Consider the following 25,104-nt stretch of genomic DNA (forward strand, 5'->3'; position numbering starts at 1 on the left):
GTTTGGAGGATTTCCTTTGCCTGGGACCCGCATGGTAGAAAGAAAGAGAACTGACTTCTGTAGATTGAACATATGTACACTCATGTGTGTGCACACACTGTAATAATGTAATATAATGAAAAAGGAAAGCTCTCCTAATGGCCTAATCATCCCTTAACGACATCACTTCCCAGTCCAGACTAGTGGCACTCAAGTCAGCATGAGCTTTAGAGGAGCCAAGGCTTGTTCAAACCTAGCAGTTTCTCAGGTGCACCAATCCTGCTCTTGATGGTACTACTGCAGATCATGCAACGAAGTGAGCGAGTACTGTGTCCCTGAGTCAGGGAGATTCAGAGCAGCGCACACAGGTCTTTGTTTCTAGACAGGCAACTACAAAAGACTCCCCTGTAAACAAACAAGCAAAAACAAAACAACAACAAAAACCTAAAAGCAAAAAACTAAAACAACAACAGACAACAACGAAACAAGCTACTTTTGGGTATTGCTCCATGTCTTGAGGGCTCTGTGGGGTTCTCAGGTAGCATGAATTGGCTATTAATGCTCACTGACGATAAACTATGTCTTACAGTACTGGCTTACACCCAGGACCTTTAATTACTGGCCTAGCTCGGCAATCTCAGGTCCAGGAAGGATCTTTCTTTAAAAGCTGGTATTAGGTACTGATGTCTTCTGATTTCTTAGATGGCTGATCTTGTGTGCAATGACTATTTTCTTTCTTTCTTTCTTTCTTTCTTTCTTTCTTTCTTTCTTTCTTTCTTTCTTTCTTTCTTTCTTTCTTTCTTTCTTTCTTTCTTTCTTTCTTTCTTTCTTTCTTTCTTTCTTTTCCACTATCTCTGGTGGGTTGTAGGCTACAAGGGAGGTTAAAGCATTTAAGAACCATCACTAAAAATAGGATTTGAAAAAAAATTAAAGTTACAGCAAACCTCTAATTAAATACTTTCTTTTATAAGAGTTGCCTCAGTCATGGTGTCTCTTCACAGCAATAGAACAGTGACTAAGGCGACCATCCAGACAGAAGTGACAGCTTGTTCTCCTTGAAGCAGAGGATATGCTGCCTGAAGCCAAGAGAAACCAAAAAGTCGCCGGGAGGTGGTGGCACACACCTTTAATCCCAGCACTTGGGAAGCAGTGGGGGAAGTGGACCTGCTTAGAAAGGTTCTTTGGAGCCTGTGTTGTCTCCTGTGTTGGACTCCTGTCTGTGTTGTCTGGAAATTGGTTGCTGTGAAGAGACACCAATTCACAGGATAGCAGAGCAGCAGCTCAATCCACTTGCAAACACTTCATGGCTACAGCAGCAGTCCAGTTCCAAAGAGTCGGGTTAGCAAAAACACAACCTAGCAGAGACAGCCAGGCCTCAGCCTTGGCTGGAGTCATCAGGAACATCAGAAGAAGGTCTTGGCTGTGTCTCTCTCAGAGAATCGAAGATCAGCGAAGATGAGAGACCCACAAATGTTGCACAGCTAGCTGTACCAGCAAGCCAAACTCTCTGTTACTCTTTAGAGTCCTATTCACACCCTCTGAACATCATGTGTCCTCCATGTGCTTGGCCTCAGCACATAAATCCAATTAGCCGAGGGGTCCCAACAAATGGAGCTCAACTATGCAATGTAAGGCAGACCAATACATGTATGTTGTTAGCAAAGAATTCTTCATCACATGTCCTTTCACGTGTTTGCTTTAGCAGAACTTCCTCTCTCTTATGTCTGCTTCAGTGAAGTGTTCCTTCACGAGTCTGCCTTAGTCTTTCACCTGTGTCCACTTCAGGAAAACACTCCTTCACATGTTTGCCCCAGCAGAATACCATCCAACGTCCAACATAATAACTGACTTTCCAAAGAACCCTTAAGTTTCCACTTGAGTTTGCTTATAGTTTTAGAGGTTTAGTTCGTTTTCATAAGGTGGCATGAATAGTGCTAGAGCAGTAGCTGAGAGCTACATCCTGATCCACCAGCCAAGAGAGAGAAATGGACCTAACAAATCCCAGAGACACACTCCTTCTAACAAGGCCATGTCTATACCAACAGGGCCACTCCTCCTAATCCTTCTCACATAGTGCCACGCCCTAATGACTAAGCATTCAAATATATGAATCTGCGGGAGCCATTCTTATTGAAGCCACTACAGTGGTCTTCCTCGGTAGCTGCGTTCCAGATGAATCCTACATGAAGGAGTAGGTTTGCAAATGAGGAGGGAGCATCTCCTTTGTTTCCCCTAGATGGACGGCTGCCAAATCTGCCCCTGGAGGCCTCAGTGGTCAAAGTGCTAGACACTAATGAAGTGTCCCAACCCTCCTGATCTCTTTCCCTTTTAGAACCCCTGAATATTAGCAGCCTTGCCAGGTCAGGCTTGGCCATGGAGATGTGCCTGAGAGGCTCCCAGTTCTGTAGATTTCCACAGTACAGCAAAGCGCCACAATGCAACCAACCTATTTCATATGGAACTCAAGCATGGAACTCCACCCTTTATTTATTGTTAACTGCTTAAGAGGGATGAAATATATTCCCTTCTTCTGAAACACTCCCTGGGAGTGTTTGGATGAATAATGAACTCATATTGACCATGAGTAGAAGAAAACCCGTTTTTCAATATACAATGGTTTAGACTTTGGATATAATGTCAAGGGCAACTGTGAAAGCACAAAGAAGAAAGGAGAAAGGGTTTTAATAGAAGTGTGTGTGTGTGTGTGTGTGTGTGTGTGTACTTTGTTGGCTATCACAAAGTATCTGTCTCCAGCTTTTGGGAGGCACTGGGTCAAGGCCCTCTAAATCATGTCTCCTTATCCTTTGGCCATCACTTGAGACTGACTGCTTAGAAGCAGGTGGTCTAGTTCCTAGAAAGATCCATCTTTCTCACCACTGTTGCTCAGATTGCACACAACTCCATGTTAACCTGCAAAAGTTTCATTCTCTCTAATCTCCCAAGTTCTCAGTCCAAGCCCCAAATCCTAGAACCCCAGGTTAGGTTTGAAACCAAATCCTTCACTTGTTAGTTTAAGATTTTGAGCATAGATTCTCCTACCGACTCCTTTCAAACAGAGGCAAGGACTACTACTATCAGCTTACTCATGAAAACTATCTCTCTTCTTTTCTTCTTTAAATTAAAATACTGTTTCATTATCCCCTCTTCTCTCTCCTCCCTCCATTTTTTATTTTTTAAATTTTTAATTATTATTTTTTATTTTAAGTGTATAGATGTTTTGTCTGCATATATGTCTGTGCACCACTTGCATGCCTGGTGCCCATGAAGGCCAGAAGAAAAGAGGGCATCAGATCTCCAGAACTGGAGTTATATGTATTTGTGAGCTGCTATGTGGGTGCTGGGAATTGAACCTGGGCTCTCTGGAAAAGTGGTCAGTGCTTTCAACCATTGAGACATCTTCCCAGTCCCCTTTATATTTTTTGTTTGTTTGGTTTTTTTTGTTTGTTTTTATGAGACAGGGTTTCTCTGTGTAGCCCTGGCTGTCATGGAACTCACTCTGTAGACCAGATTGGCCTCGAACTCAGAAATCTGCCTGTCTCTGCCTCCCAAGTGCTGGGATTAAAGGCATGAACCACCACTGCCCGGAAGTATTTTATTGTTTTAAGCAAAACAAAATTTGGAATTTTTTTTTACAAAGGGTTTTCAACACAGATTTTAAGTATGGATATCAAGCGAGTGAAAGAGTTTAGAAGAAGGGCAGTACACAGCATAAAATGTAGATGTGTGTGTGTGTGTGTGTGTGTGTGAGAGAGAGAGAGAGAGAGAGAGAGAGAGAGAGAGAGAGAGAGAGAGTCATTTCCTCCTCTTCCTCCTACTCTTCTTATTCTTTTTTTTGGTATTTTGAGACAGGGTTTCTCTGTGTAGCTCTCGATGTCTTGGAACTTGCCCTGTAGACCAGACCACCTTGAACTTAGAGGCTTGCTTGCTTCTTCCTCTCAAGTATTAGATTTAAAGTCGTGTGTCACAATGATTTTGGCCACCCAGATGCCCCAAGACTCCCAGAGACTGAACCGTCAACCAAGGGGCACACATGGTTACAGCCAAAAATGTGGCAGAGGAATGTCTTGTTGGGCATCAGTGGGAGGAATGGTCCTTGGTCAGGTACAGGCTCAACAGAGGCCCCAACAAAGGGAAACCAAGGCGGGGAGAGGTGGGAGTGTGCTAGGTGGAGGGGCATATACATGGAGGCAGGGGGAGGGAGGAGGGGTTGGGGGACTTTGGGGAGCGGGGAAATCGGGAAAGGTTTTACCATTGGCAATATAAATAAAGACAATATTCAATAAAAAAAGAAAGAAAAAGTTGTGTGTTACCATGCCTGAATTCTTTAATGTAAGTTAGATCATATTTTCAAAACAAATAAATAATAAAAAAAACCCCAACTCTTAGCTTCGGGAACATTTGAATAACTTTGAGGCCAGACCCCAGAATCCCATCTATGCGGATTCTCTGCTTCTCTGGCCCCTGGAAGCCAGCACCCAGTATGACTTTGGCAGTCATGCATTGAATGTGGGAGAACTTTTGTCAGCCAAGAATGGCTGACTGACTCCTGGACCCTACTGTCTGGAATGAGAAACACCATCTATAGATATGGGTGAGGCTACAGAGATTAAAAGCATGACTTTACCATATCTCCTAAGAAAAGTTTTTGTGATATGACCATTTGAAACTTTCTTAATTTTAACTTTTCCCCAAACATTATTTGCCCACTGGCCGTAATGTAAGAATGACTTGACTGCCCCAAGAGAGGAGCCCTGTTCTCATGCAGCCTGTCCTGTGGAGATCCCTTTCTTCCCCGGGTTCTAAGGAGACTCAGATTTCTCCCAATGCCCATTGCCCCCTCTCTGCTGCTGCTCTCTTCAGACACATGCACCGGCCACATTGCCTCCTCTACCACTGCTTTTCCCAGCTTATCTCCCACCACCCCTGGGCGCTGCTGGCTGCTCCCCCATGTGCTCTCACAGGGGTTCACGCCAGATTCTGTTTTCCACTAGCATGGGGTACGCAGCATGACCGTGTCATGTACTTGGTCAGCTGGGTTTCCTGAGGCCACAGAGGCTTTCTCAATCCTCCATCCCCAGCCTTCTTCCCCACCTGAGGCCACGCCTCTCACATCACAGGGGAAGCTGAGGCGCTCTGATGTGTGCTCCCTCAATCCTTTTGATGCTCCGCGTCCCCATTTCCTGACTTTTGGTCTCAGAGTCACTCGATTGATGCTGTCCTGTGACTCCTGTCCCCATCTGTGTTCTTGATCTGCCTCAAAGATCAATTCTGAACCAACTTCTAAGTATAGCCCAATTTCTTTCCTTACAGAACAGGAACAACAAAATTCCCAGAAAGAAAAACATATATTCATTTCCTCATCCCCGCCCATTTCCTCACTGTTGTCTGGATCTTGTCTCCTTCCTCAATGATATGCTCCAAAGCCTCCGTGCTCCCGCCACCCCTCTTCCTCGTTAGGAGGTCCTTGGTCGCCCACCCGACTGCAAGCTTTCCTGTGGGCCCAGGGCTGCCTTTGTCCTCTTATCCCCTCTCTGATGGCGCTCCTCCTGCTTTCTCTGAACTTTCACTGGACGGACGTCAGCCACTTCTGGGGGCTCCCCCACACTCCATGTTCCAGTACCAGGCTCTTGATGGTACTTTCTACAGAGTGGGAGTTCCCTGGGCACCTCACCCCCAACGTGGAATCCCTGAGTGCTCTCTCGACCTCTGCTCATACCCCCTCCTCCCAGGAATGCTCACAGATGCACTTTGTAAACGTGTCTAAGTCCTGAACTTCTTTTAATACCCGAAGCTCTCCACAGTGAGCCTGACCCGCACAGCCCCTACTGTCTCCAGGTCAGAGACCCCGGGGCTCTCCTATCTAAGGCCCCGCCCTTGGCTTTCTTGGCTCTTTCTTGCCCCCAGTGCCATCGTGGTAAAGAACAGAACTTTAGGCTACCCACCCCTCTCCAGACCCTTTAAGGCTCCTGTTGCCTTAGGCAAAGTTCAGGCTCAGAGTGAGGCTGGGAGCACAGGGTGAGGATTCTGAAGCGGTCAGTGCCCGTACCTGCCTTGCTGTGGCCTCTTTCCTCAGTCTCTTGCCGTTCAGTGTTTTGGGGTTCTTGACTCCCCTCCCTACATGTGTTCTTTCACCCTATGTGCCTCTGCTCTTGCTATCTCTCTGCTTAGAAGAGCTTTACCTTCCATCCTGTCCACTGGTGCCACATAACGGTTTCCTTGCAGTGCTGGTGACAGAACCCTGGTCTGGTACATGCTAGGTAAGTACCCTGTCACTGGGCAATGTTCTCAGCCCACCAGCTCTGTCTGTCTGCCTGTCTGTCTGTCATCTTTCTGTGCACACTCGAGTCAGTGTGTAGGCCTGGGTGTGTATGTAGGGAGGCTAGGGATTGACACTTGGGTCTTCTATCACTACTTTGGTTTTGAGACAGTGTCTCTGACTAGATCTAGAGCTCTCTATTTAGGCTAGACTGACAGTTCCAGGACACGGCTGTCTTTACCCCCATCCCAGCCGGGGTTAAGATCCTTGCTATCACTCTTACTCCCCACCTCCATGAGTCCTGGGGATGTAAACTCAGGTCTTCACACAAGCACTTTACCTACTGAACTTTACCCCATTCCCTGTAGTTCCAAGACAAGGCTTCACTCTACAGCATAAGAAGGCTGGGAACTCAGGATCCTCCTGTTTCACCCCACCCCCACCCCACAGTGCCAGGATCACAGCCATGCGGCACCACTCTACTTAACTTTTGGGTTTAATTCAGCTTAGGCACAGCTTTCTTCTGATTATCTCTGGTTCATGGAGTTAAATGGAGCTGGCCTTTTGTCCAGCATACACTGTTCTGCTGACAGGAGTCAGCGATGGGCCGGAAGATCTTGACATGGTGCCCTGTGCTCCATCAGTGTGTGTCTCTGGCTAGTGACCCTGGTTTGCATTGCAGGGAGCCATGTGGCTGGCTGGCTCAGTGCCTGGCACTTGGCAGGAGCTCTGTAAGTTTCCTCTGTTGGTGCTGATGGGATAAGGACATTGGAAAATTAAAACAAACTACTACAAAAAGGTTTAAAACACTATCTTTATGTATATGGGTGTTTGGTTTGCATGTAAGGTACCACATGCATGCCCGGTACTCCATGGAGGCCAGGAGAGGGTATTGGATTCCCTGGGACAGGAGTTACAGATAGCTGTGAACCATCATGTTGGTACTGGGCATCAAGCAGCAGCCAGTGTTCTTAACTGCTGAGCCATCTCTGGCCTTTGGATGATTTTGGTTCCAGCTACAGAAGGTTCTTGGACTGACTATGGGGTGGGAAAATGCCTTCTCCCCCGTCTGCCACCTGGTTCCTGGGGACTCTTGTCTGTTATGTGGCTGCCAAGTCATTAAGGTCAGGCACAGTCACTGCTCCTGGGACTGTTCTTCCAGCTGCAGCTGAAGGAAAACACCTGCAAGAAAGGAGTGAACCAGAGCAGGGCATGGAACACTGTTGCCGATTAGCGTGCAGGGTGGCTAATCCTCGCTTAGGAAAACACTTTAGTTTTGTTCTCTTTCTCTTCACCCATGTCTCTAGCAAGTACACGTCCCTGCTCCTAAAAGCACTGGAGTCCAGCTTAGGATTTGAGCTGAAGATCAAGCCCTCTTCTTCCCTCCCCTTTGTTGTGGGTTGGGTAACGGCAGGCAGGCCCAGGCCGAGCCTGCAGATATCTTTACCGGAGGACTTGGCATAGACTGTCTGCTTGTCTCTGCTCTGGGCGATGCAGGACATGTAGAGCTTCTGGTCCTCAATCTTCTCTACTTGAATGTCCAGGACAGCCAGGGAGCCCACGGGGATGAGGCTGGAAGAGGCGGCGGTGAAGTGTGTTTCCCCACCTGCTCCCACACTGGCTCCGTTCTTTGCTCTCCTCACCCTGCCTCCAGGACTCAGAAGCAGCCCCAGGTTCAGGGCTGTGTGCTGGCTTCTGGTGCTGAGTGGCAGAGGTTGTATTCTGGCCTGGGTCTAGGGATATGCTTGGCTGGGAAAGGAGGGAGACAGGTGGGATCTTCACACTCACCTTGCAAAGCTTACACAACCTCATGATAAAAACAGAACCCAGATGTCATCCATGGCTCGAGGACCCACACTTACTTTTTGAACTTGATGTTGAGACTTAGTGTGAATAGTCCTTCGCCAGCCAGATATGCAGTTTTAGAATATGTCTCATCCATCAAGGCTGCCAGTGACCCTCCATGGGCAAACCTGGGGATCACGATGGGGAACAAGCTAGGGTTAGGCTGCTGGACAGAGCCTTATGCTGGGTTCCTTTCCATACTCTACCAAACCTCCCAGACATCTTTCTTTCTGAGAGTTTCCCAAAGGTGGATCTTCTGTCCCAGGCAGCCAAATAGGAACGGACACAGAGATGTGTCCTGTGGGCTTCAGAAGGTCAAACACAACTAACTTCATTCCTTTTTGCATCAGCCACGTCTTAGAAGGCTGCATGCGTTGAAAGGAGTGGGAAAAGTTGAAGTTTTTGACTTAGTCCTTTGTTGTTTTGTTTGTGGGGACACGATCTTGCTCTGAAGTCTAGCTAGCCTTGAACTCATGGCAATCCTGCCTCAGCCTCCTGAGTTCTGAGACTATAGTCGTGAGCCACCAAAGACTTGATTAAGTCTTTGGTACAAGAGCTTGGGCCATCTCTCACCCACTCAGCCAATGTTGGACCCACAGCTTTAAGGGCCAGCAAGGTAAGCTCCTGAGAAGCACTGCTTGGAAAACCTAAGACCTTCATGACACACCTTTGTCACTGTTGATTAGGCTAGGAGAAAGTATTGGGGCATCCCAAGTTAATATGCAAATGACATAAAACAGACCTGGGGTTGGAAAGTAAATACAATTTGTCAAAGTCCCAGGCCAGCGCTCTGCTCTTGCGGATCTGCCATGGCTGCCGTGGGATTCCCAGGCCTCTCCACTCCTGCTTAGGTGATGTTACACAAGCTGGCTGGATTCCTAGTTCTTGAACAACTTACTGAACCATTCTGAGCCTTCATTTCCTCACCAGGTTTTATGAATAAAAAGAATCACTATCTCATTGATTAAGTTTCCCAAATCTCACCTACACCTCTGGGCACTTGCCTACATTACTGTGAAAAGAAAATGAGTTAATGCCAAAGAACCTAGAGCTTCCCTTGCCTCTTATGTTCCCTGGCCAGACAAAGGATCTATTGGCAAAATGCTGATTCTGCAGAGCAGTTCTTAGCCAATGGGCAAGTCCTTCCCACACCGTGCCTGGGACCCAGTACACATTAATCTGTTCTCTGTGCCCTCTCAGTTTGCTGACTTGGCCTCATCTGCTCTGCCTTTTTTTTTTTTTTTCTTAAATAGTGCCACATATCTCTGAATGAAACTCATCAATTCATCCAACTTCTCTCTACCCTGTCTTCTTGGGGGATTTCTTTTTTTTAGAAAAAAAAGTTCTGGCCTCTCAGAACTTTTCATTTTGGAATATTCTGAGACTTCAGTAAGGGGGTTCTTCATACATGCACAGTGGAGCCTGGACAACTAACCCAGATTTTCCTCCCAGACCTGGCATTGAAAAGCTGACACCCAGTTCCTTGTGCCCCATTTTAGGTCTCTTAGAGACTCCAGGACCTGGTGGGTGCTGGACCCACCCTGCTGAGCCAAGCCTGGGAGGCATCTCCCTTGGCCTGTGTGAAGTCTTACCCTGGTGCCCCCTCCAGGTAGGGGCCGGGCTGGAAAAGACAGACTGACTTCTTCTCAGATGGGTGGAAAAAGATGACATATTCATAGCCTTGTCCTTCCAGTAGGATGGACCTGGTAAAGAGGCGCCAGTCCTGTTTGTCTAGGGAGAGATCACAATTTGAAGCAGAGATACTTCAGGGCATGGGATCCTGTCAGGACATGTGGATTTAGCAAGATCGAGGAGAGAGAACCAGAAGACATCTAGGCTCTGTTGTAAGAGAGCCCTTCTACAGAGGAGGAGGCAGGTAAAACATGATCCTTGCCTTCAGAGGGACTGTGTCTTGAGTGAACAAACTCTAGTAAAGTCCCCAGCTAGGTTTGAAGGCAAGATCAGGACTAGACAAGCACCCCACCAACTGAGCCCGACCCTCAGTCTGGGAATAACAATGTTTGCTTCTCACGCTCTGGATGTCTTGAAACTCCAGCCAGATTTCAGCTGGATGTTCTCTCCTTCAAAGGGGAATAAAGGGGCCAGGCAGAGAGACCAGTGCAGGCATGCTTTCCATACAAGGCTGGTTTGCTGGTTTGTAGGTAACGTGGAAGAACCTCCAATCCGAGAACTGGAGGGGGGCTCCTGCGTATCCTTCCTGAATGTCTTAACTTTTTTTTTTTGTAATAATTCTTGGGGAATTTCATACATGTGTTTTAGTCCTATTCACCCTTTCCCCTTTGGAAAAAAGTTCTTACTCTGTAGTCCTGGGTGTCTTTGCAGACCATATTCATTTGCATCTGCATCTGAGGGCTGGAATTTGTATGCCACCACGGCTAGGTGTCTTTGAACCAGAGGAAGGCAGCAGGCTGAACTGACTGAGGTTTCAGGCAGGGCCCCTTATTTGTGTGTTTGTGTAGGTTTGAGTATGTATGTATGTGGGTTAGGTGAGTGGATATGTTGTAGGGTGGATGTGTGTGTGTGTGTGTGTGTGTGTATGTGTGTGTATGTGTGTGTGTGTGTAGAGGTGTGTGCTGGGGGGAAGGTAGATGTATACGTGCTCCTGGACCCTTTCAGACCTGGTCTTACCTGAGGCAGATATCAGCCCAAATGGGAGCTTAAGGCCCTGAATATGGTCTCTGTTGGACTTGAAGGAGGGTAGCTTAATCCAGCTGCCTGATTTGGTTTTCTCCAGAAATTCTTGGTACAGGCTCAGCATATCTGGACACCAGCTGGCATTGGGTAGGGCATAATCCTTCAAATCTGTCTTCTCTGGGCAGAATCTGGCAACCTAGGCAAGGAAATTCCGGGTGACATGATGACATCTTGGAAGTTTGAGATATTCTTGGTCAGGGGACATCTGTTTCTGGGTTTGGGACTTTCAGTGCTGGGGTGCTACGTCTGGGGAAAGAGCCCATCTTCCTTGTAGGGAGCTTGGGAACCTCTGTGGATAAGTGGGGTATGAAAGACAAAGAAGTGGGGATGTCCGGGACGGAGATGGGGCTAAACATTCCAGACAAGCTGTGTGCGAGGGCAGCATTGTTACTGTGCGTAGTTCCTTGAAATGGGGAACTGCTATTATTAGACCCATTGAACAGGTGGGGAACTGGGGAGCTATGATTTAAAGTTGTTATACTTGGGAGCAAGATGGTTGAGCTAGACACTGTTTTCCTGAGGGATAAGCCCACAGTTGGTGAGAGACATTAGACCCTCAGTACAGGGGGCTAGTCAGCTTATGGGCCTGTCTGGCAGCTTCTTTGAAATGTTTTCAGGCCCCAAGGAAGCGTGGAATCATGGCCAGAGTCAGGGATAAAGTGCTTATCTACCACATGTCTCATATTACTCACTTCTGTGGATAGCGACAAGCTGCCTGCCAAAGCCACAGACAGGAGCTTCTGTCAGGGGAAACCCTACTTGTCTGTGGCAGTGTGAACTCTAGAAAATATTTACCAATAGCCACACAGGACTTGGACCAGTATTTGTCCTAGTATTTTTAGTTCAGGATATGGCTTATGTAGTAACTACCCCAAAGCATTTTCCCTTTGCCAAACCAAACTGGTCCTTATCGCCCCAGATAGAAGGCAAGAAAAGAGGATTTAGGGGCTTAAGCCCTAGGCCCTTAGAGAGGAAGGAAGCTCATTTGACTGCCTGGGAACTTACCAGGGAATCTGTGGAGGATCCAAACGCTGAGGCCAGGCGGAGTCTGGGCAGGATATGGGGGCTTCTGTGAAGAGCTTCTTGGCGGACAAGCCTTGCCACCCCCTGGAAACCTGTCCACATCATGGCTGAGTGCCAGGATCCCGACTTTGCTTGGCTGAACCCAGAGGACAAGTGAGTGCCAGGCAGCCCTACTCAGACCGGGATCTCCCAACACAGGCTTTCTCCTAGCAGAGAGCTACAAGAAAGGATGACTGTGCAAGACTGGGCTGGGCTGTTACAACACCCAGAGGTGCTTTGAGCTGGCTCCAGAGCCCTGCCCAGCGTGGGGAGGGGTCGATGCTGCTTGAACATGAATGGGAGGATTGGCCTGTGCACAAAGTATAGGGAATGCAGAGACCCAGAGAGCAGGCTTGGGGTTCTGGGGGCAGAAGTCAAGAAAACTCCCAGAAAGATCACAGTGGTCTTGTTAGAATCTAAATCAGACTGCACAAGCCACAATCCCGGCGGCAGCCCCTCCCCACCTACAGATCCTGAAAGGTCTGTGACTGTGACTCTAGCTCAGACTCCCAGGAACCCAGATTTTTCACCTGGGGGAAATCTGTGGGTTCCTGCACATCAAAAGGCTATGATGCCCTTCCCTGATGCCTGTTGGGGAATCAGAGAACCTGGCCACAGTCTCATGCTGTGAATGCCTCTTCTTCCTCAGAAACCAGAGGAAGGAATCCCCACTTCAGTCTTGTGGTCACAGATTCTACTGGGCAGAGTCTGCCATACTATTTGTCCCTGAATTTTCCTCAGAGCGCCTGCCATTCTGTTTCTGTCAGTCTGTCCTTGGCAAATAATGCTAATAAACGCCATACTCCTAACCGTCTGTCTCACCGTTCCACTTGAACCCCACTCTGAGACCTTACACGGCTCCCTCAGTGGGAGTGTGTAGAGGGAGCATTTGTGGCACGTGCTCTGCAGTACGGTTTTGAGAGTTCTGATATGATCTGGGGACTCAAAAAACAAACAAAAAACAACAAACTCAGACCACAGCTTTAGACACTCTCCTTTTATGCCCCAGGTAAGAGTTAGCACAATGATCCTTCCCTTGCTAGTTCTTGGCTAGTGATAGGGGCTGGTGTGGGGTGGGGGTGGGAGTGCAGAAGATGGCTGAGGAATCTGCTTTGCAAAGGACCTTCTGTGCACTGGAGCTCCAGGAGGGGGTGAGGGCAGCAGTCAGTGCAGAGAATGAGGTGGGGCCGCTAGGGGAGGCCAGGTGCACGGTACAGGAAACCCACTAGGGGTCACCACTCAGACACAGTTGATAGTTGATTGACCATGTTTATTCCAGCTGGCTGGGACGGCACTCAGGTATTCGGGGACTCAAGTGTAGCCCTGAGAATTTAGACCAAGGGGTTTTAAAGGCCTGGCATTTTTTCTCAGGAGATGCAGGGGAAGGTTTGCATAAGCAAGCAGTTTAACAGAAGCTAAGAAAAGTTAGCAGGGGTGGGGGTTGGGGAGTAGGAGGGGTGGGGGTGGGAGTGGGGGTTGGGGAGTAGGAGGGGTGGGCATCTTGATCTTGGGTTCCTAGACTAGAGTTGGGTAGTGTTTTTGTGGGATTCTCTGACAGCGTCTGCGCTGACACAGTACTGAGTATCGGGCATAGGCCTGGGGGATTGACAGAAAACACAGACACGGGTCACTCAGTAAGGAGAATGCCATAGCTTTACTGAGGGTCCAGCAATATATACTAGAGGACAGGAAGAATAACAGGAAAAAAACAATTATAGCCATAGGTCAGGCACCTGGGAAGTCCGTACCACACAGGGCGGGAAGGCAGGAATCAAACTAAGCCATGGGATGTTTTGCTCTCAAGAAACCTGTGCAAACAGCTCAGCTGGGGGCGTTGAGCTAAGCTCGCTGGTTCCCAACAATTCTCCATCAAGGAGATCAACATCTTGTTAAACCTGAAATGGCCTCAGCAAAAACTCAAGCTGGAAGAACCTCTGCGCTGTCTTTCCCTGACCCGCCAGCAAGCCTAGAAGTGTTTGAAGCTCATGTGCTGTGCATGCATGAGAGACTAGGAGTTAGATGGACACTCTGGCAGGTGGACAGAAAGGGAGAGGACCCATGACTAAGTTCTAGAGGTGATGAATTTCCAAGATGGCTGGCTTCTTCTTCGCCTTTCTGACCTGGGGCAAAAGCCTGGGTGCTTAAAAAAATGGCCTTGCAGGCCTCTTTTCCACGAGCAAGGACACTAAGGGATCTTATCAACAAGTTCAAGGCCGGTCAAGGCGTGTTACACGACAGCTGCAGACTAACCAGCTGTTCTATCTTTCTTCAAGCTAAGCTCCTTAAGTAAGGGGAGGGAAACTCTTCAAACCCAGCCTGAAGAGACTGGGTTCTGCTTCCTTCCTACGATTGCCTTTCATTTTTGCAATGACAATGTCCCATCATATGTTGGAAGTACAAGATGCGTTTTTTGAATTTTATGGGGGCTCTGATAGAGTTCCTGCACTGCTTTGCACAGGGTCTTTTTCCCTCTTCTGTATGTCTGTTATGTGCATGTGTTCCACTCGCCCCCAATAAACAACATTTTCCCAGGGCTGATTTTGTTTGCTGCTGTCGTTCATGTTTGAGAGTTCCCTGTTGTGCTCCACTCAGATTTTCCCCTGACTTTTAATTCTTCAACTGGCAGAGAAAATGGGTCCTATTAAGACTCCTAGATTATATCAAGTGTTCAATCAATACCTGAAAGGTTATGAACTTTTTATTTTTTTGGTGGCATTGTGGTTTTTGTTCTTTTGTTGTTGTTGCTGAATTAAAATCATGTTCTCCCTACCACTCTTTTTCTTTCTTTCTTTGTTTCTTTCTTTTTTTTTTTTAAATTTTTGAGACAGGGTCTTGCTTTGTACCCTAGGTTAGCTTTGAACTCATGCTATGGCTTCCCAAGAGCTAGGATTATAGGTGTATATTAATAGGTCGAGCCAAAACTCCAGCTTTCAATAAAAATGTTCTGGTTTTAAGCTTCTTAAAATAAAGCATGTTCTAAAAAAATCAGAACTGTACAAAGATAGGGCAATGGTGGGAATATCTTGGCTGGCTCTGAAACAGCAAAGTGGTCAGGCGTGGTAAAGGCTTGTTTAATTGCCAACCCAGGCCATTTTATCAATCACACAAAATACCAACCAGGGAGAAAACGGTTTCAAGAAAGAGTTTACTCAGATTGACCCTTACTAAGATTTAATGCTTGCCCTGTTGTATTTGCTGTAACTTTAGTCCGTCCTTCTTGCTATTCCTACTTCCCCGCTTTGGAATAGGAACGTTCACTATGTGCCTGTCCATTGCATGCTGGAAGTGTATAGGTTGGCTTTTTAATGCTATAGGGTCTTGTAGCTCAGTTTGTCTCAAGTCTCAGAGAAGAAGTTGGACTTGGATTCTGAGCATTGCTGAGACTATCAAGACTATGGGGACTCTGGACAAAGTCTGCACTGTCAACGGCATAGAGCCTCTGGGAGCCAGGAATGAAATGTCACAGTTTAGATCTGGAATGCTCACGCATGGAAGGCTTGAGACCAATGCAACAATGTTTAATGGTGATGCTTTTGGGAAAGAGATTGGATCTGTGCATTAATTGGCAGGTGGGTTCATAACTTGAGAAGGATGGAAAGGGAATGGTACTTAGGAGGTAGGACCTACTTGTAGGAAATAGGTCACTGTTGCCACGTCCTAAGGGTCATGCCTTGTTCCTGACCTCTCTGGTTGTGTTTCTGCTCTAAGTGGCATGGGGTGAGCTGGCTAGCTCCATCACACCTCTGCCTTTCCACAGATCTATAAGCAATAGAACTAGCTAACCATGGCAGAAAACCTCGGAAACCATGAATCAAAAGAAGTAGATCTTCCTTTCTTTAAGTTGATTTTCTATGGTGTTTTGTCAGTGATGGAAGGCTGGTTAAATAAAATTTCAGTTATTTGCATAATTATGGCTATGTAACCTTGTTCTCAGCCTTGCCAAATACCCAATGATGTTCTGTTTCTTCTTTCTTTCCTTCTTTCCTTCTTTCCTTCTTTCCTTCTTTCTTTCTTTCTTTCTTTCTTTCTTTCTTTCTTTCTTTCTTTCTTTCTTTCTTTCTTTCTTTCTTTCTTTCTTTCTTTCTTTCTTTCTTTCTTTCTTTCTTTTTTTGATTTTGGTTTTTTTTTTTTTTTTTTCAAGACAGGGTTTCTCTGTATAGCCCTGGCTGGCCTGGAGCTCACTCTGTAGACCAGGCTGGCCTCGAACTCAGAAATCCACCTGCCTCTGCCTCCCAGAGTGCTGGGATTATAGGCATGCGCCGCCACCGCCACAGCCACCACCACCACCTGGCGATGTTCCCTTTCTTGTGTAACTTTTATTTTTCTTGTATTGGTAATTACTAAGGATTGGCAGGGTGTACTGGCTGGTTTTGTGTCAACTTGACACAAGCTGGAGTTACCACAGAGAAAGGAGCTTCAGGTGAGAAAATGCCTCCATGAGATCCAGTTGTAAGGCATTTTCTCAATTAGTGATCAATGGGGGAGGCCCTCTTGTGGGTGGTGCCATCTCTGGGCTGGTATTCTTGGGTTATACAAGAAAGCAAGCTGAGCAAGCCAGGGGAAGCAAGCCAGTAAGAAACATCCCTCCATGGCCTCTGCATCAGCTCCTGTTTCCTGACCTGCCTGAGTTCCAGTCCTGACTTCCTTTAGTGATGAACAGCAGTGTGGAAGTGTAAGCTGAATAAACCCTTTCCTCCCCAACTTGCTTCTTGGTCATGATGTTTGTTCAGGAATAGAAACCCTGACCAAGACAGCAGGAAAATATAGAGTAGTAGGAACCAAGTCGTTGAGGTGACCAACCTTAATTTCCTAGCTGGGAAGAATGAACATTAAGAACAGAGAAAACCCCTCTGGTGATATCTGCCATATTTGAAGAACAGACTTAGTGGGCTCAGTGCATTGGCGGTAACTAGAAAGAGACTCTGAATTAGAAGTTTGCAGAGGGGAAGAGCCTTGGAAAGCCATCTCAAACGAGTAATACTTATCTGGACCTCAGAAAACTACTGTCCACCTCTTTGTTTCTGTCTACCACTACACATGTCTTTGTGGGTGCTATTTTTGTCTTACGCATATTCTCTATAGAATACGACCCTTCTTAGTGAGGGCTTTGATTGAGGCCAGCTGTCCGGTGAGGTAGAGGGGGTGCTTGGCCAATGCCTCAAATAGGTTTTATCAAATCATACACCCCGGTTCAGACCCTTCTCCATCTGTAGGATTTTAGTTTCAAGAAAAAAATTTAGTGAACCCTTCCCCCAGCCTTGAGTGGGCTAATCAGACCTCGTTTGCCACAGTTGCCTAGCCCATCTGGGGTGGAGTCTTCCGACCAGATAAAGTCTCCTGTTTCCCACACCCACAGTATTCCGGCAAAACCAAGACTGCCTGCTGAAGCTGGTTCTGAAACAAGAACCCAGCTGAACCTAAGGATGGGTCTTTACCTATAGAAACACAGAACTGAAAATTAAACTTGAAGCCTTGATCAGAGCTTTTGTCTTGGTTCCATTCTCCCCTCATCCCCTACCTTAATTCCAGCCTCCCTTTCAGGAAAACCCAGTTTGCCGGTGGCTGCTGGATGGTTACAATTTAGTTTTAAAAATGAAACAAAACCAAAAAAGGTAGTAGAAAAAGAGTGAAATCAGGGAGGGGTTGACACAACCAGAATCTCCCATCAAATTCGGAATAAGTTTGTTACCCCATTTGGTCTGTTGCCAGTTGTGTATCCAAGGGTGACTTGAGTTCTGCATTTTTCTTTGCTGGTTAAGGACTTGAACCCATGAGCATATCCTGGGCCTGGCAGTTTGGAGAGGACCCAGCAGTGGTATGCTGAGACATGCTTACTAATGTGTTCCGGAGTTAGGGACAAAGAGCAGTGACTGTGAAGTCTGATTTGTAGAATTAGCCAATTTCTATGGTGCAGAAATTCCCTCTGTGGCTGATTTTGAGTCCCTGTCCCCTGCACATCTGGACCCCAGTGTGCACAGTCAGTTTAAGTTAGTGGTGGGAACTGGCTATTGTAGGTCAAGATTTGAATGATAGTCTTGGCCTAAAGTGAAGCAATTCCTTGACAAGGTCTTAGCAGATTCAGCAGACTGATCTTTGCCCCAGATCTGAACTCACTTCCATTTCAGTATGTTTTGGGTTCTTGTCTCTCCGGGGATTACTAATGGTTAGGACTCAGTCTCTTTAGCATATCCATTTAAAAATATATATTATTTTTTATTTTATGTGTTTTGCCTGCATGTTTGTCAGATTTCCTGGAACTGGAGTTACAGACAGTTGTGAGCTGGCATGTGGGTGCTGGAAATTGAACTCAGGACCTCTGGAAGAGCAGCCAGTGTTCTTAACCACGGAGCCATCTCTCCAGCCCCACAGTCTATCAATTTTGTTGCCCCTCAAACAAATGTATATGATATTTAATCATTAAGAATAAACAGAAAGCTGGGTGGTGGTGGCGCATGCCTGTAATCTCAGCACTCTGGGAGGCAGAGGCAGGTGGATTTCTGAGTTCGAGGCCAGCCTGGTCTACAGAGTGAGTTCCAGGACAGCCAGGGCTTTGCCGAGAAACCCTGGCTCAAAAACCAAATCCCAAAAACAAACAAAAAAACAAAACAAAACAAAACAAACAAACAAAACAAACAAAAAAAAGAATAAACAGAAAAATTATCAACATTTCTAGAAATCTTGCCAAGTCTAACTTAGCTTGGGTGGCTAGGAACCCCCTCTCAGATAGATCTGACCGCAGGACAGTGTTTCTTTGATGTGGGTTGGCTCCATGCTGTGCTGGGGATTCTCAGCACTTTGGGGAGGTTCTGTCTGGGATAACCCTCACCCCCAGTCTTTCTGGATGAGGAAAGAACTACTGAGATGCCATTCCTAGGACACACTATACCCTCTGAACTATATTCCCAGTTCCGATATCCGTCCTAAGTTCAGAACTCACTGACTGTGTTCTATAGTCTTATGAGGCATTTTGTAAGGGTCTGTCTGGAATGGCTTATTTTCCTCTTAGCCAATGCTGCCATGCTCATGCTGAGACTGGCCTACCCTTATGTGAGCTCTGGATCCAAGGCGCCAGCTGGGCCAGAGTAATTGTGCATCAAAAAGCTAGTAGGCTTCTACATGTGGCTGAAAAGGGACCACAAGGGCCAGGTCCCCTCATACTATAGGCCCGGCTATCAATTCTGTGAACTTTTAGAAAACACTTGACCAGAGCCCTTTGGCTTTGACTCAGGGTCTGGAGCTGCTATGAAACTTAAATGAGCTTACATGGAGGTCATCATGTATAAATTTAGCTCATGAGACTTCCACCACGTGTTTTCATGCTAAGTAAAAGGTAATAGGCTGGTTCCTGAGACTTCTAGGAACTATCTGGGAAGGGGAAGACCATACTCAAAGGTCATAAGGACCTCAGCCTTAAGAATGAAGTCATTGGGAAGATAAACAATGTTACCCAAAGGAAAAACAAAGGGTTATCCCAAGAGTAGCACAGATCACGCACACAGCAGCCTTGGGACTGATAGCTGTAGCTCCTTAAAGTGGGAAGAGTTGGATTCTCAAGATCCAAAGCTGCAGCTGGTCTCAGGCTATCACTGGCTCTGCCAAGCATGTTTCTGATTTAAAGAAGGAGCTGTGTCCCTTCACATTATCAGGGCTTAGGGAAAGCCTTAGGTTGTACTCAACAACTACCCCTAAATTATTGGGGCAAGATAGTGGAGGTTGTTGAAACTTGACCATTCTGAGCTTCAAAAATATCAGTTTCTCATGGTTTAGTAGAAGCCTTCAATGAAAAGAGAAAGGAAGAAAACAGAAGCTCTCAAATATTTATTGCCTGCATCGAGAAGCAAACTGTGGCCCTGTGAGCTACAGTAATAACTGATGTGGAAAGCCGTGTCTGTGGATGCAGTCATGGTGCAAGTGTTATGGGGGCAACCAACTGCTTCCTGATTGGATCTAAGGCCTGTTCCACAGGAGAAAACATATCTGACTGAGAACCCATTGTTGGGGAACTTGTAGGCCCCCAGGGATGTATTATTATTTTGCTAAGTGTTTCTATACCCATAGATCAGTACAGACTCAGACATCATCCAAAAGGTTTCTTTGTGCAGTAGATGGTGGTTAACAAAGAAACTCAAATGGTTAAAGTACAGCATATGAATGTCTGTGGAGTGCTAGGTCACGAATTGGTCTTCTATACCATATCCACTTCCCACAAGGCTCATGTACCATGGTAGAAGAGGGGGAAGGGAAAGACTGGTAAAGACAGAGGTCAGGGAGGACTGGAGAAAAACAGTGTCTTCTGGACATGACAGCACTACTGACTCCATGAACTCACAGCAGCTGTGGTTCTCTTCATAAGCTCCATACAAGATCAAACCAGTCAACAGCCCAGAATGCTGACAAGTCCCCAGCCCTAGCTAAGGAGCCACAGACAAGTGGGTATCCTCTCAGGGAGGCTCATCTTTCTTTAAAAGGGTGTGGCTTCTAGTAGGCTGACCATGCTCCAGTGGATGGTCTTTCACCCACATGTATATGGGTAACCAAAGTTGGACTCGGTGAATTATTATTTGTAAAAGGAGAGAGTGGACAAAGTTTGGAGGCAGTATGGGTGGATCTGAGAGGAGTTATAGGGAGGAATAGGGGAAAAATAAGCAAAAGGTGTTGTATTTGTCTATAAAATTATCAAATAATAAAAATATATTAAAAAAAGCAAAATAGGAGGCTGGAGAGATGGTGTGGCAATTGAAGAACAAGTATGGGTCTTACAGAGAGCTTGAACTTGACTCCAGAGGATCTAATACCTTCTCCTGGCCTCTCCAGGCACTCACACACAATATACACTCACACATCCAGATACACATACACATAAATACAAAGAAATCTTTTAAAGTCAGGGTCTCACTCTGAAGAACATACCGATGTCGAATTTACAGAGATCCACTTGTCTCTAACTGCTGACTGATAGGATTGAAGATGCACATCACCAGCCAGGGCCAAAAATAAAGCATTTCTTTAAAGCAAGAAATAGATCAATCAAACAAGCAATAGCAAAATACGCTGGCTAAGCCCATAGTGTTGGCAAACACCCTTAGCCCCAGTATTCAGACGCAGAGGCAAGTGGATCTCCGTGAGTTCTAGGCTAGCCAGCCTGGTCTAATTAGAAAGTTCTAGGAACCATCTCAAAAACCAAAACCAAAATCAAAATCAAAACAGACACAAATGACCAAAAGAAAAACCAACCAACCAACCTCCTTCCAGTCCATACTTTTACCACAATCACAGATCTGCACCCCGCAGCTCCTCCTGGTTCCTCCTGGCTCCCACCTGGGCCACCCAGGTAAGACACCCACATGCCAATCCCCCAGAATTGAGACCCTAGCAAGTTCAGTAGATGTGAGTTCTGCCCCATCCTTCTGGAGCTCCACCTTCCTTCCAGTTCACACCTGTCTTAGTTAGGGTTTCCATTGCTGTGAAGAGACAACATAATCAAGGGAACTCTTACAAAGAACATTTAATTGGGGCTAGCTTACAGGTTCAGAAATTCAGTCCATTATCTTCAAGGCAGGAAGCATGGCAGTGTTTAGGCAGGCATGGCACTGGAGATGGCGCTGAGAATTCTACACCTTGTTTTGAAGGGAACCAGAAGACTGACTCTTAAAGGAGCTAGGAGGAAGGTCTTAAAGCCCAGCCCCATAGTGACACACTTCCTCCAGGAAGGCCACACCTCCTAATAACACCACTCCCTGGGCCAAACATATTCAAACCACTATAACACCTGTACCCATAATCGCAGATCTGCACCCCACTTCCCACCCCACAGCTTTCTCTGCATGCCTCCTGGGAGGCCTGCTCCTACTCAAGACACCTAGGCGAGACACACCCACACACCAGTCCCCAGCCTGCAGGCATCCCAGCAAGCCCAGCAGCTTTGAACTCTGCTGCATACTTTCAGAGCTTCATTTTCCTTTTCCAGCTCCATTTTCCTTCCAGTCCACACCTCTACCTGAAATCATGGGTTGGCACCCCAGTAGCCAGCCCAGAGCTCTGCCTGCATACCTGAAACACCCAGTAGAATCCATCATCTGGTCCACGCCTCCACCTACAATCAAGGATCTAAACCCCACACCACAGCCCACAGCTTTGCCTGCCTTTTGAGAGGCCTGCTGCAATTTGAGACAACCAGTCCCAGAGGCTTGCTACTGCCAGGGACTACCAGGGCAGCCAAAGAAACTAAAGACAAGCTCAAAAAAGATAATCAACAGAAGCCAGTACAATAGGGCACCAACAGAGTCTAGTTTTCCTACTACAGCAAACCCTGAATGTCCTAATACACCTGACTATGTGTTAAGACTAAGACATTAAATCTCATTTAAAAAAGATAGAGGCCTTTAAAGAACATATAAATACATCCCTTAAAGAAATACAGGAAAGTACAATCAAGCAGGTGAAGGAAATGAATAAAATGGTCCAAGATCTAAAGAAGCAATGAAGAAAACACAAATGGAGACAACCTTGGAGGCAGAAAACCTAGGAAAGATAACAGGAACTACAGACCCAAGTAACACCAACAGAATACAAGAGATGAAAGAGAATCTCAGGCGCAGAAGATACAATGGATCAAAGAAAATGCCAAATGTAAAAAGTTTGTAACTCAAAACATCCAGGAAATTTGGGACACTATGAAAAGACCAGCCCTAAGAATAATAGGAATAGAAGAAGAATAAAATTCCCAGTTCAAAGGGCCACCCCCCAAAAACTTCAACAAAAATCATAGAAGAAAACTTCCATAACTTAAAGAGATGGCTACAGATTTACAAAGAGCCTACAGAACACCAAATAGATTGGACCAGAAAAGAAAAGCCTCCCATATAATAATAAAAACACTAAATGTACCAAACAAAGAAAGAATATTAAAAGCTACAAGGGAAAAAGGCCAACTAACATATAAAGGCAGACCTATCAGAATTACATCTGACTCCTCAACAGAGACTCTAAAAGCTGTAAGATTCTGGACAGATGTCTTTAAGATCCTAAGAGACCACAGGTGCCAGCTCAGACTATTATACCCAGAAAAACTTTTAATCATCATAGGTGGAGAAACCAAGATATTCTATGACAAAATCAAATTTAAGCAACATCTTTCTATTAATTCAGCTCTACAGGGGATACTAGAAGGAAAACTCCAACATAAGGAGGGTTACAACACCCAACAAAACAAAGGAAATTAATCATCTCACAGCAAAACCAAAAGAAAGAGAATCTCCTTTCTCTCTCTCTCTCTCTCTCTCTCTCTCTCTCTCTCTCTCTCTCTCTCTCTCTCTCTCTCTCTCCCTCCCTCCCTCCCCCCCCTCTCTCTCTCTCCCTCCCTCCCTCTCTCTCTCTCTCTCTCTCTCTCTCTCTCTCTCTCACACACACACACACACACACACACACACACATACACACACACACACACACACACAGAACCACCAACATCAAAATAACATGACTAACAATCATTGCTCATTAATATCTCCCAACATCAATGGACTCAATTCACTAGTAAAAAGACACAGGCTAATGGACTGGATACATAAATAGGATCCATCATTCTACGGCATACAAGAAACACATCTCAGCAACAAAGATAGATACTACCTCGGGTTACAGGGATGGATAAAGGTCTTCCAAGCAAAGGGACCTAAGAAACAATTCTAATATTTTTTTTAAAAAGACTTTCAATAGAAAGAAATCAAAAGAGATGGGGAAGGACACTTCATACTCATCAAAGAAAAAAAAATCCATCAAGATGACATCTAGATTCTGAACATCTATTTTTCTTTGAGAAAATCAACAAGATAGACAAATCCTTAGCCAAACTAACTAAAAGGTACAAAGACAGTATCCAAATTAATGAAATCAGAAATGATAGGGGACAGAACAGAAACTGAGGAAATTTAAAAAATCATTAGAACTTACTACAAAAGCCGATACTCTACAAAACTAGAAAATCTAAATGAAATGGATGATTTTTCTGGACAGATACCATTTACTAAAGTTAAAAGTTACTAAAGTAACTAAGGTTACTAAAGGATCTAGACAGTCCTATAACCCCTGAGAAAATAGAAGCAATCATTAAGTCTCCCATTCAAAAAGAGCCCAGAGCCAGATGGTTTTAGTACAGGCTTCTACCAGACTTTCTTTTCTTTTTCTTTTTTTTTTTTTAAGGAGAAAACAAGACCTTTAATGCTGGCACTATCAGTAACAATGTAAACAGAGGAATCTTACCCCTTTCTCAAAATTTTTTTTCTGAAAACCTTTTGAAAATTATTCATATTTTTTTTATTCGATATAATTTATTTACATTTCAAATGATTTCCCCTTTTCTAGCCCCCCCACTCCCCGAAAGTCCCGTAAGCCCCCTTCTCTTCCCCTGTCCTCCCATCCACCCCTTCCCACTTCCCCGTTCTGGTTTTGCTGAATACTGTTTCACTGAGTCTTTCCAGAACCAGGGGCCACTCCTCCTTTCTTCTTGTACCTCATTTGATGTGTGGATTATGTTTTGGGTATTCCAGTTTTCTAGTCTACCAGACTTTCAAAGAAGAGTTAATACCAGCACTCTCAAATTATTCCACAAAATAGAAACAGAAGGAACACTGCCAAACTTATTCTATGAGGCCACAGTCACTATGACACCTAAATCACACAAAGACTCAACAAAGAAAGAGAACTTCAGACTAATTTCACTTATGGAAGACTTATTCACATTGAAGCAAAAATACTCAATAAAATTCTCACAACTGAATCCAAGAACAGGATCCAGATGTTCTTCAACCATCATTCACCATGACCAAGTAGGCTTCATTCCAGGGATTAATAGTGAAAATGGCCATCTTATCAAAAGCAATCTACAAGTTTAATACAATTTCCATCAAAATCCCAACACAATTCTTTTCAGACCTTGTAAAAGCAGTTCTCAACTTCATATGGAAAAACAAAAAACCCAGGATAGCTATCAATTCTGAACAACAAAAGAACGTCTGGAGGAATCACTATCCCTGATCTCAAGCTGTACTACAGAGCAATAGTGATAAAACAACCAAACAAAAAACCAAAAAATGCATGGTATTGGTATAGAAACAGACAGGTTGATCAATGGAATCAAATAGAAGATCCAGAAATAAACCCACATACCTATGGACACTTGACTGTTGACAAAGAAGACAAAACCATACAATGGAAAAAAAAATCTTCAACAAATTGTGGTGGTCTAA

At 45.5% G+C, this 25,104-nt stretch overlaps 1 protein-coding gene across 1 annotated transcript; it reads right to left on the reverse strand.

Moving 5' to 3' along the window:
• Positions 1-7,076: 7,076 nt before the first annotated feature.
• On the reverse strand, positions 7,077-11,923 carry Them5 (thioesterase superfamily member 5). Its single transcript, XM_052178592.1, has 6 exons — positions 11,801-11,923; positions 10,730-10,931; positions 9,673-9,811; positions 8,098-8,208; positions 7,683-7,807; positions 7,077-7,417 (listed from the first exon to the last, which is right to left on the reverse strand). Exons 1-6 carry the CDS (start codon positions 11,921-11,923, stop codon positions 7,371-7,373), a joined length of 747 nt encoding a protein of 248 aa, XP_052034552.1. The 3' UTR covers positions 7,077-7,370.
• Between the last annotated feature and the right edge of the window lie 13,181 nt (positions 11,924-25,104).

The sequence above is a fragment of the Apodemus sylvaticus genome, chromosome 4, assembly GCF_947179515.1.
Source record: "Apodemus sylvaticus chromosome 4, mApoSyl1.1, whole genome shotgun sequence".
Lineage (NCBI taxonomy): Eukaryota > Metazoa > Chordata > Mammalia > Rodentia > Muridae > Apodemus > Apodemus sylvaticus.